Source organism: Phaenicophaeus curvirostris, chromosome 1 (genome assembly GCF_032191515.1).
Source record: "Phaenicophaeus curvirostris isolate KB17595 chromosome 1, BPBGC_Pcur_1.0, whole genome shotgun sequence".
Taxonomy (NCBI): Eukaryota; Metazoa; Chordata; class Aves; order Cuculiformes; family Cuculidae; genus Phaenicophaeus; species Phaenicophaeus curvirostris.
This window is the reverse complement of record NC_091392.1, coordinates 144,041,256-144,052,049: the sequence shown is the minus strand read 5'-3', so window position 1 is coordinate 144,052,049 and position 10,794 is coordinate 144,041,256. Positions and strand designations below refer to the sequence as shown.

General features: G+C 43.3%; 1 protein-coding gene across 2 annotated transcripts in view; it reads left to right on the top strand.

Annotated features, from left to right (window-relative positions):
- The first annotated feature begins 1,686 nt into the window (after positions 1-1,686).
- The window catches only part of TGFBRAP1 (transforming growth factor beta receptor associated protein 1), a 38,022-nt gene continuing 28,914 nt past the window's right edge, over positions 1,687-10,794 (top strand). Inside the window, exons 1-2 of one of the 2 annotated variants that reach the window (XM_069877151.1) lie at positions 1,687-1,767; positions 4,902-5,603. In XM_069877151.1, coding sequence (XP_069733252.1) covers positions 4,919-5,603 — 685 coding nt within the window. In that variant the 5' untranslated portion in view covers positions 1,687-1,767; positions 4,902-4,918. Of the gene's footprint in view, positions 1,768-3,735; positions 3,828-4,901; positions 5,604-10,794 lie in introns of those variants that run through there. The other variant, XM_069877159.1, reaches the window with a different exon arrangement.

Genomic DNA, 10,794 nt, shown 5'->3' with positions numbered 1-10,794 from the left:
AATCTAAGTCTTGTATCAAGAGATAATGTGCAGACAATCTCCACACATGGATAAATAACCTGAAAGAATAAACACTCTCTTAGAGTTGCAAGAATTTATTGATAAGCTTAATTGTCTTGTAAGATGTAGTTGTCTTAGATCAAGAGATAACCCGAAAGGAGTCTCCAGACATGGTTGGATAATCTAAAAAAATATACATACCTTGGGGACTTACACAGTTCTTTGTCTGTAACTAGTATGTATACCTACTGCTTTTGTAAGTTGTCTTTTTTAGAAGGGCATCCACCAAGTGTTCTCTTGGTGAGCTTAGGTATGTCCTATGTTCTTGCTGTATTTGTTCCTTGTTTCCACTAGTTAACAAGCTAAATTCCTGTTACAGTCACAACTGCGAGCTGGCCAAGATTTTATTCTTATTTTTTCTTATTATTCTTATTATTGCTTAACCTAATTCATTCCCTTAACATAATGATTTATTCCTTCTTTCAGTAGGAGAACTTGTTTCAGTGAGGAGGTTGGACTGGATCATCTTCTTCTTCATCTTCATCTTCCTAAACCCCTTCAGGGAAGGTGACTCAACCACCTCCCTGGGCAGCCTCTGCCAGTGCCCAATGATCCTTTCTGTGAAAAATTTATTCCTAATGTTCAGCCTAAACCTCCCCTGGCGGAGCTTGAGGCCATTCCCTCTCATCCTGTCCCGTCCCTTGGGAGAAGAGGCCAGCTCCCTCCTCTCCACAACCTCTTTTCAGGTACTTGTAGAGAGCAATGAGGTCTCCCCTCAGCCTCCTCTTCTCCAGGCGAAACAATCACAGCTCTCTCAGCCGCTCCTCATAAGGCCTGTTCTCCAGCCCTTTCACCAGCTTCGTTGCTCTTCTCTGGACTCTCTCCAGAGCCTCAACATCCTTCTTGTGGTGAGGGGCCCAGAACTGAACACAGGATTTGAGGAGCGGTCTCACCAGTGCCAAGTACAGAGGGAGAATAACCTCCCTGGACCTGCTGGTCACGCCGTTTCTGATACAACTTCTCTCCCTTCCTTTCCATCTCCCTTCTTCCTTCCCCCTACACCAGCCACCCCTCAGGTGCCCGGGAAGAGCTGCTTTTCCCATCTCGCTTTGTCTTGGACTGGACCTGCCCTGTAGCTACGAACTGTGCCTTAACGACAGCCTGTGGGAATAACAAACGGGTCCCTCCGCGCCACGGGTGCGTGGTTGCGCTGCCGGGATTCCCGCACAAACACGTAGCTGGATGCGGACACCTCAGGCAGGAAGGAGCCATGGGGGCGTGGCTCACCCAATCGATGACGTCATTGAACCCAATCGGACGGGGTCGCTGAAGCCCCGCCCCCACAAACGTCAATCAAGCCGCGCCGCCACTGGTCACTGCAGTCCCGCCCCATGACGTCATCTAGACCACGCCCCCTGTCGTGTTCATTGGCGCCCCGCCCCACTTGTAGGCGGGGATCTTTTAAGCCCCGCCCCGTTTACGCCTGGCCTACGATCCCGCCTCCGTCACGTGACCGGAAAAGCCCCCCCCTTCTAGACAGCCCCTCCGTGTTTCTCTCCCCATCCCTTTCCTCCGAGAAGCGCTGGCGCGGAGCGGGGCGGGGCTTGTCGCACACCGGAAGCGGCGTGTGCCTGCCCCGCGCCTCGAGGCCTGGGCGCTGACGGCGCGGCCTGAGGCGGCGCCCGGCCGGCCTGCCTGCCGGCACCGCGGCGCCTCGCACCGCCTGGAAGCGGCTGGGCCCGGCTCCCGGTGCGGCGGCGCTGGCAGGTGCTGGGGAAAGGCGAGCGGGAGGAGAGGCGCCGTATCGTGCCGGGGCGGAGGCGGGGGGCTGCGGCCGTGTGAGGGGACGGGGATGAAGGGAGCGGCGCTGGCGCCCCGGGACCGGGCAGGGCTGGGTGTCGGGGGGAAGCGCATCTCTGTCCTCCCCGAGGGATACCCGGGCGGCCCGGCTCCCCGGGTCTGTGGAGTCGGGTGCGTTAGAGCCCAGTCATGTAATTGGGGCTTGCGCGCGGTTAATTGTATAGGGTGTAGGTGTGCGAATGCGTGAGGGAGCAGGGCGGAGGAAAGGGAAGGTGGGTAGGTAGGGCGCTGGTTTGCGGGGCAGCACAAAACAAAACATCAATGCAAAGTATTTGATAAGAATAGAGGAGACCTGCTTTCCACCTTTTACTGTCATAGAATGGTTTGGGTTGAAAGGGAACTTAAAGATCGTTCAGTTCCACCCCCCTGCTATGGGCAGGGACGCCTTCCGCTCGAACAGGTTGCTCCAAGCCTCCTCCAGCCTGGCCTTGAACGCTTCCAGGGAGGGGGCATTCACGACTTTACTGAACAACTTGTTCCAGTGTCTCACTGCTCTCACAGTGCAAAACTTCTTCATAATATCACATCTAAATCTCTCCTCTTTCAGCTTAAAAACATTCCCCCTTGTCCTATCACTACACTTCCTGATAAACACTTCCTGATAAAGAGCATTTGGGGTTTGTGCACTTAAGAGAACAAATTTTAGTAGACTCACTATTTGCTTGCATATTGATTATTTTTTGGCAGCAGACATCCCTATTATTTTGTTTTCCGGAATTCTGAACATCTACAAGGTAGCATACTAACTTCCATTTGTAACTCTGGGGTGACCTCTTGATCTTTAAAGGAAAAGCAAGTTTTGCAGAGCTTGTTCCTTTGCAGTGTGCAGAGGCCCCTAAGCTCTGATAAATGAGAACAAAATAAATGTAAAAAAAAAAAAAAATCAGATGCAGATCCTGTGTTGGCATTAGTTGTTCCTAAAAGCTTTCTTTCATAGCTTTTTTTCCTAACATGAATATTTTACTTGCTTTTCTACCAGACTTATGTAGCGCTATGTTATTTTTTGTTTTCTGCTCAGAGATTGTGTAGGTGTTTTTATTTCTTCTATATTTTTCATTTACTTTAATTTAATGAGTTTTTTGGAGATTTTTAATACATCTTTGTTGTGAGCAAAATTCTCTCAATGACGTATATTAACACTTTTATCTTGGCTTATGGGAAGTTAAATTTTGTCAGCTTCAGGTACAAAAGGTGTTTAACTTCTCCAGGTGATAGTTTATCACTTCAGGCTACACATAGTGTCTTTTAATAGTTGTTGGGGGTATTTTGACAGTCAACCTTTGGGCAACCTTTTTAATTTAAAATCCTTGAATTTAACATGCTGTGTTTCTTTTGATAAGTTTGGAGGATAACATAGTTGTGTTGCCAGGCACTTGCCTTATCATTTTACCTTAGGCTGTTTGTCTATTATTTCCTCAGTTTGGATTTTTTTGATGAGAGTCAGAATGCTCAATTGCAGCACAGGTGAAGATGCAATTTGAAAATGTCATGGAAGCCCAAACCAAAATATTTTTAACTTTTGAAAAAAAAAAAATTAGGGAGTGCTTGGTAAGAAAAGATCACTACTGTCTCTTTGTAACAGGACTTGCTTCTGGCTGTATACTTAGTTTGTTACAATTTTATTTAGTGGCTATTTGTGGGTTGTGTACCTTACCATTTCACTCAGATTTGGCATTTTTTGCCATGATTTTCAATATTCTTTTGTAAAAGCGGAGGCGTTTTTTAGATGTAATAATCTGAAACTAAATTAATTCTGACTGTGTTTAGTTTCAGAATTGTCCATGAGAACATCTTGTTGGTCTCTCTGTTGATCCACAGAAATTTTAATGATGTTTTATATTTCCATTGTACCTGTGAACAAGAAGTAATTGTTTGCTAAATTATTTCTTAAATCCATTCAAGATGTTCAATGTTGTCTTCCCCTTTGGCTATGTGGTCGTTACACATCAGTCATGACAAATGAAAAGGTGATTAAATAAGGTCAGCAATTTCTTGTCTGCTTTTCTTTGGCGTGGAGAGTACAGCTGTCTGCTGGTTTCTTATGAAAATAACACAAGTCTGGAGTACAGTAAAATTGCACACAGTTTTTCAAACACTAATAATTGCTTCATAAATTGCATCTGTCCCTTGACAGTGCTTGATTGTAGAAGGATAGGTATAGTTTGTAGAATGCGTATTAGAAGTGCTGCTTAACACTTACAGGCAGACTTTCAGAATGGCTGCGATAGTAGAAAGCAAAAACTCTTTTTCATTTCCCTAATGTTGTATTTTGAGATTATTTAATGCATTATAGACCACGCTTCCAAATTTGTTGTGTGAATGTGCTTTATAATTGCTGGTCTAGCTAGTCTGAAACAGAGAACATGTAAGTAGCACTGAGTAAAACAGGCATTCTGCATATATTACAAAAAGCACCACAAACTACCAACTTATAGCATGGGTTGTATGATACCTTGTGTAATTTATGATTTAAGTGGCTTGGAAGTTATGTATTTCTCATTGCTGGAAAGTAAAGAATGTAAAGTATGTCCTAAAATGGAATATGCCTGTGATGTTTTGCAAAGAGACTGTGTACTATTAGACCTAAATTGAGTGTAAAGCAGTATGAGATTTGAACTTGGAGCAATAAATGCCTTGTGGCTTCTCTAGAAATCTGAGAGCTGATGCTTGTATCTTTTCATATGCAGGTGATAAAAGCCTCTGCATTACAGGTTTATAAATCACTAAGTAGTGGCAGGAACTACTTGTAGTCCCAAAGTGTCTGAGAGAGCCAGTAATATGCTGGTTACTTGAGGAGAAAGCAGCGCTTAAAAATACCTGAGTGCTATTGTGAATCTGTTTCAGAATAAATTTGAAGTGGAAGCATGCATGCAGCTAATTTGTGTGCTTAACAATGTACTCAGTCTGGCTTCTGTAATCAGGGTGGAAATAGAGTGCAGACTGGTGAAAAATGTAACAGTTACATTTTTGTATTGGTTGCTACCTCTGGTATTTGGTTGTGTGTGCGGAGGTAAATAGTGGTTTTTTTCTTTTTTAATCAGATCACCCAGAAAACACAATGAGTGTTAAAGCTTTCAAGCTCGTTTCCGCTGTTGAGCGGGAGATGTTAATGGGAGACAAGAATTACATCAACATCGAATGCATCGAGTGTTGTGGAAAGAACCTCTACATTGGAACCAATGACTGCTTTATCTATCACTTTCTGTTGGATGAAAAGATATCAACAGCTGGAAAAATAACTTTTGCTGCCACCAAGCAACTGCACAAATACCTGGGCTTGAAGAAACCTGTGAGTGAGTTGAAAGCAGCCTCTGCCCTCACCAGGCTTCTTGTGCTTTGCGACAACACAATAACACTAGTTAACATGATGAACTTGGACCCCGTCCCAACTGGTGCTAGAATCAAAGGAGCTGTGACGTTCACACTAAATGAAAACCCTGTGAGCGGGGATCCTTTCTGTGTCGAAGTCTGCATTATCTCGGTCAAGCGACGGACCATTCAAATGTTCATGGTGTTTGAAGACAGAGTCCAGATAGTGAAGGAAGTGTTTACTCCAGAGCAACCCTGTGCTGTGGCTGTAGATGGTTATTACTTATGTCTTGCACTTACTACACAGTATATCATTTTGAATTATAATACTGGTGTCTCCCAGGATCTATTTCCTTATTGCAGTGATGAGAAACGACCAATTGTGAAAAGAATAGGCAGACAGGAATTTCTGTTGGCTGGCCCTGGAGGCCTAGGTGAGACTAAGGATTGTAATTTTTTTTAACTTCTCTCTCTAAATTTATCTCCATTTGGGGAGTAAAGTTTAACTATTTAAGTGTTGTGCACAATAATGATCATTTTCTTCACAGGTCTGTGTTGGAATGTTGAGATAAAATGATGGATGGTAAATTTTTGGTACTAAGTATTATTATAACTCTCCTGCTTTTTTCTTAATGCACAAAAATGTGATTATTTCTATTTCAGTTGTGTCTTTAGAAAGCCTTGTTTCTATATAGACAGCTATCAGTAGTAGTATCGTGCAGCCCAGAGTAAAAAAGTTGATTGGTACCAAGTGAATGAGTGATAGCCTCTCTGTAGTGACTATCCCCCCTGTGTTTGAACAGACCCATGTTGCTATGAATTTGTTACATTAGTGTAGATAAGTAGTTAATTGATATTCAGTGGAGTTCATATTAGCTTCATTTTATAGATTCTAACGGATTTGCCAGTAGGTATGTTGTACTACAGTGGAGTAAGAAATGTTAGTGGAAGTAAACTATATCCTAACTCGGGTAGACGTAAAGTCTGTCCTAACAGTAGGTACTGTCAGATACTGCCCACTTTTTATGCTCCCATTTGCTTAACTTTAATAGGGTTGTTTTTTCAGCTCTGTATTGCGGAAAATGATAGTTTTAAGTATTGCAAAACCAAAGTTAGGTCATGTCAAATAATGCACCTAATAGATGTTTTTAAGGCCTTCTGCTGCTGTAATCTGTCTAAATCAACAGTGTGCTGTGAGATCAGTAGTCTTGAGCTTTTTTTTTTTTTAAAAAAAAGAAGTCACAGTATCCCACAGCTGACAGACCACGGGCAGAATGCTTCCATGCTGTTTGTCATATGACTTTCCACTTAGGAGGTGCGGTTTACGTATCTTCCCTGATGGATTAGGATTAGCAGGACACCAAGATGACATACTTAAGTACCTTCGTTAAGGGGGGGTTGGTTTTTTAATATAACTTTCAAAGAAAAGCAAGAATGCAATCGCTTGCTTAAAATGAATCATAGAATCATAGAACAACCAGGTTGGAAGAGACCCACCGGATCATCGAGTCCAACCATTCCTATCAAACACTAAACCATGCCCCTTAGCACCACATCCACCCGTGCCTTAAACACCTCCAGGGAAGGTGACTCAACCACGTCCCTGGGCAGCCTCTGCCAGTGCCCAATGACCCTTTCTGTGAAAAATCTTTTCCTAATGTCCAGCCTAAACCTCCCCTGGTGGAGCTTGAGGCCGTTCCCTCTTGTCCTGTCCCCTGTCACTTGGGAGAAAAGGCCAGCACCCTCCTCTCTACAACCTCCTTTCAGGTAGTTGTAGAGAGCAATGAGGTCTCCCCTCAGCCTCCTCTTCTCCAGGCTAAACAACCCCAGCTCTCTCAGCCACTCCTCATAAGACCTGCTCTCCAGCCCCTTCACCAGCTTGGTTGCTCTTCTCTGGACTCGCTCCAGAGCCTCAACATCCTTCTTGTGGTGAAGGGCCCAGAACTGAACACAGTACTCGAGGAGCGGTCTCACCAGTGCCGAGTACAGAGGGAGAATAACCTCCCTGGACCTGCTGGTCACACCGTTTCTGATACAAGCCAAGATGCCATTGGCCTTCTTGGCCACCTGGGCACACTGCTGGCTCATGTTCAGTCGGCTGTCAACCAACACCCCCAGGTCCCTCTCCTCCAGGCAGCTTTCTAGACAGACTTCACCTAGCCTGTAGCACTGCATAGGGTTGTTGTGCCCCAAGTGCAGGACCTGGCATTTGGCCTTGTTAAACCTCATGCCGTTGGACTCAGCCCAGCAGTCCAGCCTGTTCAGATCCCTTTGCAGAGCCTCCCTACCCTCCAGCAGGTCGACACCTCCACCCACCTTAGTGTCGTCCACAAACTTGCTAAGGGTGCAGTATTGTCTTGACTAGAATGAGAGATGTACGTAAACTCACCAGTTTTTCTTTAACAGAATAGAGAGTAGAGTTTTTTCACATCTAGGGCTTTTCTAAGTTGTCTTGATTGCCCACTTCTTGTTAAAGTGTTAGTTACTTGTATTTGTGGACGTTAACCATTTTAATAGTGCTACAACAGTTAAAATTTATGAAGTGACTATCTGAAGGTATTCCCTTTTGACATGTATTTGAGGAGATCTTATTCTTACTTTAATATTTATTTATGTCTCTAATAATGCCAAACCAGATTATGTTCAAGTGGTTAATTTCTTTTTTGATTTGAGAAGAACAGATATACTTTGAAAAGCTTAACTGTGTTTAGTCAGAAAGCAGAATTTTATTTAGTCCATCTTTTGTTTTTATCTGGTGTCCTGGAAGGGAGCTATACAATAAGATCTTTACTCATAAAATCCAGTATCCTTGTGTAAGTAGATTGCCCTGGAGTTAATATATCAGATATGCATCTTAAGCAAATGCACTTCTGCAGCTCTAAACTATAAACTTCCTTTTTTTCCTGTAATATAGGCAAAGTCTACCTTATACTAGAGCAGATGAAGACTGCTTGGTATGGATTGAATAGTTATCCTTGTGTAATTGGGCATGTGGGGTTTTTAATCATCTCTTTTCTATTCCCCCCCACTGTTGTTTTGATTAGTATTGTCCATCTTGCTGTTCTTCCTTGGTAAATTTTTTAGTGTCTTTAACACTTTTCTCTTTGAAGCTTAGAAGGTGTTGAGCATCTTTATAAGAATTGTATGTCTTAGCATTTGAGGTAGGTCTCTGCTGTAAAGTGAGAAGGCTTGGTGTAAATCTTCAATTCTGATTTTGGTTTGCTCTTGTATGTATTATCAGTTAAGACGTTCACTTGGCACATAGTGGAGCACCTACGCTAAATTCAGACTCTTTTACTGAGGTGGATGTATTCTGCATTAATATATTTGGTTTTATAGTGTTTGAAGTGGCATTTATCTAGATCAATTTGCTTTTAAGTTAAGACTGGAATTTAGAATGGCAGAAAGCAGATACTTAAAATGGTAATCATAATGTAAAACATCTTTGAGTTTCTTTGGTATATAACCTTTTTCCTTGCCTGTACTCTGCATTTGAAACCAATTATTAGAGTTGTTCATAGTTGATCTGTAGACTTGGCTCTTTGGCACTTTGACTCTACCTGGAGTTGGTATATAGTTCATTGTTTCAAAGGGTTAAGAAACCTATCTTTTGATGCATCTTTGTTCTGTCCAGTAATTGGCTCATTCAGAATTGAAAATCAATTATTTTTGATCATGTATGAAACTGTTTACCCAATTTCAGGTTTTTCATTTAATTGAGCTCTTGTGTTTCTAATCAGATTTCCTACTGTACAGTGGCTTTAAGTTTTTTAAATTTTGGCAAACTGTTCTTGCATATTGATACAGGGAATGCAATCTAGCACCAGCTAGAGCAACTGCTCCAGAATATCAGAGGCCTTGACTCGGAGAGAGGTTCCAAGGGGAGGGTGCAGCTTGTCAGGCCTCTCTTTAGCTGAAGGGAGTACCTGGTGCTTCCTGCTCAAACTGGGGCAAGGGGGAATTTGTCCTCTTCTCTAGGAGATGTGTTCCGGGTAGAGGATTTGTGTTGCAGGGCAGGAGTAAGTCAGCAGAGTGCACAGCATCAGAGAGGACAAAGAAGAAATTGAATCTTCTCCAAGCATGAGCCTGAACCCCAAGTTTTACTGAGCAGGCTGAGTCTCTGCTTGTTCTGCGGTGACGAAGACTGGAAACTTGTGGCTTCTCATAAAAGGCTGAAGTCTCCTTTTCTGCCTGCAGATCTGCATGTATAAAATATGTTCAGTGCTCTGACAGCAGATGAGAAGCAGGAAGCTCTGCCCAACAAATTGTCTGAGCCTGTACAATGCAGTAGCACCAGGAGGAATTAGCAAGTAACAGTAGTGGGAGACCCCCTCATATTGGAGTTTGAGTTTTTTTCCTTAGTCCTGCTGGTGAGGGAAACAGTTTGGGGAGGAGTGGGTGGATCATGCAAGTCACCAACTGTTTGCACAGCTTGTGGTGATGAGGGATTTGTCTTTTATGGATATGGATCCCTGTTTAAGGAAGAGATGGGATCCACCTGGCCTAGTGAGGCAAAATTGTTCTTGCCGTTGGGCTGACCAACATGGTGAAGAGGATTTAGACTAAGAATGGTGGTTGAGCTGGCAAACAAAGACTGCAGGATGATTTGGACGGGAGACTTTGTGACCTACAAACAGGGCTAAAGAGGCCCGTCTTTGGGCATATGCACACAAAGTGTGTACAGGACATGAAGGGGCGCATGAACCGCTCCAGTACTTGCTAGAGGGACAGCAGAGCACAAGCAGTCCGTGGGTGTTCTGGAGTACATTGTGTTATTTCTTGACACAAGTGACTGAGGGGATGTGCTCTGTTGAGCCTAGTTAAGGATATGAATGTCAGGGGAGCGGCCTTGCTGGGGTGCCCATGACATGGTAAAGCTCAGGATCCTGAGAGAACAGAACAAGGTCATGATGATCAGGGAACTTTGGTCAGAACTGGAAGAAAACAGACGCCGTCACTCCTGTCTTAGATGAGCATGAGAAAAGATCCAGGGAGCTACAGGCTGGACAGCCTTACAGATCAGAATGATTCATAGAGGGTTATGTAGTACTGGTGATGCTGCACAAAGCAGGGTAGTCAGTAGTAACCAACACCTTCCCTTCTCGTTTTTAACGAGTCATAGTGTTCCTCATGCTGTCCACTTCTGTGGTAACTGAAAGTGTTCATATTCAGTTTTAGACAAGTAATAATAAAAAGCTTTATTTCTGTTTTTGTAGGTATTTTCATGAAGACGACTTTTGGTTTAAAACAAAGAAACTAAATCTACAGTCTGTTACACAAAGGCCTGAGTAACCAGATCAGAGTTGATCCTTCTTTGAGTGTAGGGAGGCATGACTGGATGTCCTTCAGAAACCCCTTCTGACTTCAGTTATTTTATGTTTCTGTGTATTTCTGCATCTCTTGGTGCTGAAAACAGTGTAGCTGTGTTTTGGGTAACTTTTGTAACCTTTGGGTAGCATATGCATTTTTAATACAGAATTGACTGTTGGCTTCATCTCAGCTTCATCAACTGTATTCCTGGCCGTGGTTTCTGATTGTAATAGTCATGTTTATTGTTATACTTAGATGAGAGGAGGGTGAAGACAACAAATGCATTATTCTGTGACAGAAGCCCTAACTTTTGGG